The following is a 7,914-nucleotide window of genomic DNA, read 5'->3' on the forward strand; positions in this document are numbered from 1 at the left end:
CCTCCCTCCCTCCCTCCTGTGTGTCCTGCCTTCGCCTCTTGTACCCAAAGCTTTTAAAACCAACGTGATCTCCATCTCTTTACTGCCTGTTATTGTACTGCTGCTGTTGTTGTGCTATGCCGCGCCGTGCTACGCCACGGGACTGCAGCAGAGCGAGAGAACATAGCCTTGTGTTGGGGCGGGCTGGGCTGAGCGGTAGCACACACAGCCTTGTGTTGGGGCGGGCTGGGCTGGGAAGTGTGTCAGCAGTCCATGTGAGCGCTCGGTCAGGTGGCTCTGTCAGACTGGAGGGAGGGAGGGAGCGGTCGTTCGGTTGGTTGGTCGCTCCACGGGCCAACAGCCAAACACTATCCTACACTCCTCTCTCACTGTGTTGGGAAGGAAGAAGTAGGCTAGGCTACTCAGATTATTTTCTTTACTTAAAGTAGAAATACTACAATATAAAAAACATTCTTACTGTTTTAAGAAACTGATTCATTTCTTTACATAAAGTAAAAAATACTACATTATTTTAAAAAAAAAACCTCTTACAACTTACTGTTAAAGTACAAATGTAGTGGCATCAAAATATACCCACAGAGCAACAAAGTAAAAGTACTCATTATGAATGTCTTATTTCACTTTGTTTTATCTCTGAAACGTGTCAATTATTTTCTAAAACAAGTAGTGTGTGGAGTACTGAGGAGTGGAATGTAAGTAGAATGAAAAGTAACCTCAAAACGTGCACTCAGAATACATTCTTTAGGCCTTTCTACTTGAGTATATGCACTGGGTTAAGTAACTAGGTCCCTGGCCAGGCAGCACAGCACAGTGAGCACAGGCAGGCAGAGGCAGCCAGCTCTGCTACACGTGAGGGGCAGTCGCTCAACTCGCGCAGGGAACACACGCCATCTGCATAAAAGAGGGATGGGTCGCGTGTTTGGAGCGACGTAATGAGACATTTCCCCCAGTTCACATCCTGAAAGGGAACAGCCTTGTTTCACATGCAGCACAATGAATGGGTGGGATGGAAATACATAGATGTTTTATTTTTAGAATATTATAATAGGGATAAGTCTTAACTAACAATAGTAATAATAATAATAATAATAATAATAATAGTTGTATTCAAGCATTCCTTTCTCTTACAAAAGGCAGTCTGTTGAGTATTCAAAGAAACTGTTTGTTTGTGTGTGTGTGTGTGTGTGTGTGTGTGTGTGTGTGTGTGTGTGTGTGTGTGTGTGTGTGTGTGTGTGTGTGTGTGTGTGTGTGTGTGTGTGTGTGTGTGGCTGTGCTTGCTCGTACACGTGCAGCCCTATTTGTGTTTGCGAAGATAGATGGATCCACTCTGTGGAAACTCAGCCAAGTAATCTCATCAAGAACATTTCACTTCAGATCGTGACCTACATTCATTCTGCTTGTGAATTTCAACACAGACCTAGATATCTCCAATGCTGAACTCTCGCTGTGTGTCTCTGTCTCGCCACCAGGTGGTGTCATCCTGTACGCAGGCTCATCGGGCAGCGCCAGCCCCAGCCCTGGCAGCCCGTCCAGCGGCTACCAGACCCAGTCGCCCGGATCCGCCCACTCCCAGCCATCCTCCCCGGAGGCCGGCCCCTTCCAGGATATGGGATCCATGAAGAGGGCGAGAACGCCGCCCTCCCCGAAAAGGGTCTTCCAGTTCCCCGAGGTGAACAGCGTGGCCCCCGCCGTGGCCCAGATCACCGCAGCCGCCTACAGCCACCCCATCGTGGCCAAGAGACCCTGTGGGTTCACCGGAACATTCACCAGTAAGTACAGTAGCTTCTATAAGTCATACTATATTGTTTTCCACAATAAGGCAGGTACCGGTAATGTACCGGAGACATATTTATTCATGTATTTTAAAAGTTAATATACATAACGTTTCTGACAACGTTGCCATTATACGTTTTGAAGGCTAGCGGCGCTTCCATGTTTTACTAAACTAAATCCTGTGAATGGCAGTTGTGTCAGACCATACCAGACACACACGAATGAACGTTACACAGTACGACTTCACATGTGTTGCTTATCTGCTATTTCTCTGTCCTATGTAATGTAATTCCTTCTATTGTAAGTCTTCTAACATCTAAATGCTATCTTCTGTCCCTTCGTAGAGACCGGAGGCATGGTGCTACTGTGTAAGGTCTGCGGCGACATCGCTTCCGGCTTCCACTACGGGGTGCACGCCTGTGAGGGCTGCAAGGTGAGAGACAATTTCCATTGATAACAAATGTTCTAATAATCCTATCATTAGAATTGTGTATCGCACGATATGACACAAACGACACACGGTTAAAATGCCTGTCTTTTCTGCAGGGTTTCTTCAGGCGCAGCATTCAGCAGAACATCCACTACAAGATGTGTGTGAAGAACGAGAACTGCCTGATCATGCGCATGAACCGAAACCGCTGCCAGCACTGCCGCTTCAAGAAGTGCCTCTCCGTGGGCATGTCCCGAGATGGTGAGTCCGCACGGCCCCTGCTTTCTATACTCTCATCGCATGACGTAGTCACATGCCCGAGCTACAAGCTCACGACGCGTCCTGATGCGACGTGGTCGTGAACTTATAGATCTGCTATTTGTGGCACACGGCTCCGCAGGCATGCCACGAAGACACACAACCCGCCGATATATCAGCTGAGCGCTGAAGTCAAATAGCATGCAGAGAGAGTCATATGGTATTCAAACCGTATGACCTCTGTGGTTATTCTCAGCGATTTGGAGGGTCAGTTCTGGCCAAGCATGGTCCTTTATCTAACTAGCGTGGATGAGATTTAGTGTCAGCGTTTTGCCATAGCTACGCTTCTCATTTCTGGTTGACATTTTGTTTGTGGCAAAAATGATATCCTTATGGTAGTGTTGGTGCCATTACTAGTCTCCTGTCACAAATCATCCTGACCAGGGGAAACGTCTAGATGAGGTTTATCCCTCTCCCTCTCACGTCATTATTTATCTATTATGTTCCCATCCTCTTCTCTTCTCTTCTCTTCTCTTCTCTTCTCTTCTCTTCTCTTCTCTTCTCTTCTCTTCTCTTCTCTTCTCTTCTCTTCTCTTCTCTTCTCTTCTCTTCTCTTCTCTTCTCTTCTCTTCTCTTCTCTTCTCTTCTCTTCTCTTCTCTTCTCTTCTCTTCTCTTTCCTTCCTCCCCTTGCCCTGCCCTGTCGTCTGATTTATGACAAGCGGAGCCCGGGAGTCCCAGTAGTCATCAGTCATGGAGAGAACTGTGACAAATACAGTGTATTTTGGGAAATTGGGACACGAGTGCTGTTGACGACCCCGTGTGTCTGTCCAGCCTAATGTGCTTTCATGCCTTATTATTTCTTTTTTTACAGCACTGACTTTTTACAGAGAGCTATTTGCCGAGCAGCGTTCTTCTATAATGCAATTCTGTCATGGTTAATCATAAGAACCTAGTTGATAATAAAATTAGAAAAAGTCAATGCCGCCCATCTGCTTGCACTACTTTATGTCCCGGCTGGACTTTAGTCTCCTGGGATCTGACTAAACTAGGTGATAATAAATCATCTGCCTTTCTGGAGCAAACATTTTTAGATGACCCAAAAAAGGCAGAAGGGGAAAAAAAACACCTGCTAATTCATCATATTCTTTTTCATTGGGAGTATTTACCATTTACAATTTAAACGCATTATACTTGTTTGAATGTCTATTTTTTAACCACTTAAACCATATATTCTACAAAAATAGCTCAGAACACGCATCGCACCGCGATGCAACTTGACAACAATTTCCGTCTATAACGACACGCTCAAAATAGGGATCGCCAAGCAAGCGTTAGCGAACATGATGATGTTATCCTACACCCCCGACCACAGATTCATCGATCGATTCATTTACCGGTTAAGTGTTTTCCTTCAGCCGTCATTTTGCTATCCGTCCACGTGTGAACTGATACTGATCGCCCTCTTCAGTTCTCACTTCACTGGTCAACCTTCTGAATGTTCTTACCTTTCTGACCTTTCCACTTCTCTCTACGGCGTGATGATGTCGTGTTTCACTGCGGTGGGCTGACCCACTAACCTACTTGCACAGCGAGAGAGAAAGAGAGAGAGAGAGAGAGAGTGCTCTACCAAAAAGACACAGGAGCAAGATTGTGGGGGGTGTAGCAGCAGGGGAGGTAGCAGCAGCAGAATGCTACAGTATAACTAGGACCTCCACACAAGGTGCAATCAGAAACGGTGAAAAAGGCTGAGATTGTAGAAGATTGGAGTCAATCGAGGAGAGGTGGTAGGGTGGTGGGGTCTGTTGTATTGAGACAGAGTATCCAGAGAGAGAGAGAGAGAGTAGACAGATTTTGGAGATGTGTAATCCACACGCACACTGACAGTTGGAGACATGTCACATGTTGACATTTGCAGCATGGACTGCCTTCTCGGGCCGGCTGTTCAAGATATGATTTGAATGTTGGATGTGTTGATGAGTTCATGTCTGATATAACCGATATCTCTGATATCCATGCTTAAGTTAAGACACAGTCACAAGCAGTCGCTATAACATTCCCCCTCGTTTGTTTGTTCTTCTTCTCCAGCCGTGCGTTTCGGACGCATCCCCAAGCGCGAGAAGCAGCGTCTGCTGGACGAGATGCAGAGCTACATGAACAGCCTCAACGAGGCGGCGTCGTCTTCGCCCATGGACATGGAGGCGTCACCTCCCCTCGCCGAGGCGCCCTGCAGCCCCGCCGCCCCGCTGAGCGACGGAACCTCCGCAGTCTACGGCTTCGTGGACGACGACTGCGACCAGAAGCCTCCCAAGATGGCTGCCAACATCAACAACAACCACGCGTTCCAGAACATCGGCAGCATGCAGCAGCAGGAAGCACAGGCCTTCTCGCGCGTGGCGGCGGCTCAGACTCAGACTAACGCCACGTCCGGCTACAGCCACGCACAGCAGCAGCGCTGCCCCATGGCGAACAACAACAACAGCAACAACAACAACCATGTTGACAACGCCAGGTACGACTAGGCCTGTGATTATGAAGCCTAAAAGGCAAACAGAAATACCAAATTGTAACGTTCCAATGTTCAATGCCAAGAAAACACAATTAAGTCATTAATTAATCGTCAACTTTTTTCCTTAGGTACAACGCCTACGTGCCATCCTCCTCCTCCAGCCAGCAGCACTGTCCCGTCACCGGGCACAGCCTATCCTCCTCTCCGTCTTCCTCTTCCTCCTCCGGCAGCTTCCCGGTCTCCTCCGGTTACCAGAACCAGAATTCCTGTCCCTGGAAGTTAAGCGGCGGAGCCAAAGTGTTGGCGTGTCCTCTCAATGCGTGCCCTGTGGCTCCCGCCAGCCGCTCCAGTCAGGAGGTGTGGGAGTCCTTCTCCCAGTGCTTCACGCCGGCCGTCAAGGAGGTGGTGGAGTTCGCCAAGAGCATCCCAGGCTTCCAGAGCCTCAGCCAGCACGACCAGGTCATGCTGCTCAAGTCAGGCACCTTCCAGGTTCTCATGGTGAGGTTCTGCTCGCTGTTCGACACCAAGGAGAGGAGCGTGACGTTCCTCAACGGGCAGACGTACTCTCTGGCGTCACTCAGGGCTCTGGGCATGGGCGTGCTGCTGGACGCCATGTTCGACTTCAGCGAGAAGCTGGGTCTGCTGGGGCTGGAGCCTGACGAGATGGCGCTGTTCATGGCCGTGGTGCTGGTGTCTGCCGGTGAGAAACACAGGACACATGCACACACACAGGACACACACACGCACACACACACACACAGACACACGCACGCACACACACACACACACACGTGACACACGCACACACAATTTCGCTTTTTACAATTTGCGATTTTGGCATTTATCAGATGCTCTTTAGACGCATATTAGAGACAGTATATGCTTCAGTAAACTATAGGATCATACGTATAAACCAAGACACTATAATATTAAAAAAAACAAATGACCCATACATTCCCGTTCCCTCATTCCTGAGCCTCATCTGACGTTTCCTTCGCCTCGTTTCGTTTCAGAACGCTCCGGCATCGTGGAGGTGGAGGCGGTGGAGCAGCTGCAGGAGAACCTGATCAAAGCGCTGCGCTCTCTGATCATGCGCCGTCGCCCCGACGACAGCACCCTGTTCCCCAAGCTGCTGCTGCGCCTGCCCGACCTGCGCACGCTCAACAACCAGCACTCCGACAAGCTGCTGGCGTTCCGCATCGACCCGTGAACGTTTCGGGGGTGCCAGCCCAGCCTGGACTGGACCGGACGACCACAGCGGACATCATCACCAGGGCCCCGTCCGGCCTCTCCCTGTCCAGGTCACTCAAAGCCCTCGCCGGTGGCTGGTCAGTCACCGACCGGCCTCTGTGTGACAGACAGTGTTCAGGGAGATGATGATGGTTCCGAGATCGAAGGGACAAAACGCCAGAAACCATCAGAGGGTGGTACCGCACGGCAACGTGCAGCCAGCCAGCCCCCCCTCCACGCGCGCAGGGGGCCCGTAGATAGGCTACCTGTCCCGGGCTAAACTGATGGAAGGTTCTCGGGCAAAAGACAAAACAAAACACTCACTGCTTCCAGTATTTCTGACTCTGTTTGAGAAGTCCCGTGGTTCTCTCCTCTGTACTGTGTTCTCCTGAGGTGACATCCAAAACCACACAGACTGGTCTGCCCGCCGCTGTTTGCCGGTGACACCGACTGACCATCCTGAAAAAAGAAAGAGAGCGTGTTTCTTCCTCTCTCATTCCTCACTCTGCTTTGTTCTCCAGCATCAGTCAGTCACTCGGTCCGAGCAGGGCGACGGAAGCTTCTAGTGGGGCACGGCAAAAAAAGGGAATTGACAATAAGTTATGCCGATTCACCCGCATTGACATTCTTGCTATATACAGTAAAATACACGTTATGTTCATGCTATAAGAATTAAACACACACATTTCATGCATCAAGAAAACCTCGCAGATTTGTTTATTATACTGTACATAGAGCAGTAGAAATGTCTAACACCATTGAGAACAATGGTTTTATGTGTATATGCACTGTTGAAATTATTGAAGCTATATTTTCCAAACATGTTATGTTTGGGAAATCTTTATGAAAAACTCCCCCCATTTGGGATTATTGAGAAATGTATACCCATTTTTCTTTCTTTTTTTACGAACGGAAAAGTATGATGCATTGTTATTTGTATGCAGTAATCAGGGAGAAATTATTGGTCATTTTAGACCATGGGTTCTATCATGGGCTAAATGATAACTGTGTTCAGTTGTACATAATGTATATATTGTCTTTTTTTTTTGGTTTTTTGGTTCTTATGCCATTATTTTTTGCAGATTCTTGGATATCTATATGAAGCTGGCTTTTGATTATACTGAATGTATGGGTTGTCAACATAATTGACGATGCATAGTAGAATGCTATAATTATTGCAACAACAACAACAACACAAAAGCAGCGGCAGCATTTGAACCAGTGCTCCCCGAGTATACACTTTTTATTTGAAAATATGTTATATAAACAACAAATGTATTATTGTTAATGAATTGCATCACCTTGTGTATATTTTGTAAATGTTCTATTGTATACCATAGAGTACCATTATTAAATCCAGATTATATTGAAACTCTCTTTGTACATGTTGTGCGTCTCATTTGTCACTTCCTGTCTTTAGTTTAAAGTATACTGGCAGCATTGCCCAGTCATTCTGTATACGTAGAGCGGTAACCTAGCAACAGCAGCCACCAGCCAATCACATTCGAGGGCTTGAGAGAGCCATCTAGAAGTGGGGCAGTAATAAAGAAAATGCTCTTGATTTTGACAGCAAGTATGAATGTCATCTTAAAGACACGTTTTAAAACATTAAGGGCTACTCTCGGCCACAGCCATAAGGCCACACAGCCATAAATTACATAACAGTGCTATATATATGTGTGTGTGTGTGTGTGTGTGTGTGTGTGTGTGTGTGTG

General features: G+C 47.5%; 1 protein-coding gene across 1 annotated transcript in view; it reads left to right on the forward strand.

Moving 5' to 3' along the window:
* Positions 1-7,570, forward strand: part of LOC306929284 (nuclear receptor subfamily 1 group D member 2-like) — a gene marked incomplete at its 5' end in the record, with an annotated part of 23,856 nt that extends 16,286 nt beyond the window's left edge. The window contains 6 exons of the mRNA XM_079509726.1: positions 1,416-1,769; positions 2,118-2,206; positions 2,320-2,464; positions 4,548-4,971; positions 5,097-5,668; positions 5,982-7,570. Of these exons, the coding sequence (XP_079365852.1) occupies positions 1,416-1,769; positions 2,118-2,206; positions 2,320-2,464; positions 4,548-4,971; positions 5,097-5,668; positions 5,982-6,178 (1,781 nt within the window). The 3' untranslated portion in view covers positions 6,179-7,570. The remainder of the gene's footprint in view (positions 1-1,415; positions 1,770-2,117; positions 2,207-2,319; positions 2,465-4,547; positions 4,972-5,096; positions 5,669-5,981) is intronic.
* Positions 7,571-7,914: the final 344 nt, after the last annotated feature.

The sequence above is a fragment of the Electrona antarctica genome (genome assembly GCF_951216825.1).
Source record: "Electrona antarctica genome assembly, chromosome: 9".
Taxonomy (NCBI): domain Eukaryota; kingdom Metazoa; phylum Chordata; class Actinopteri; order Myctophiformes; family Myctophidae; genus Electrona; species Electrona antarctica.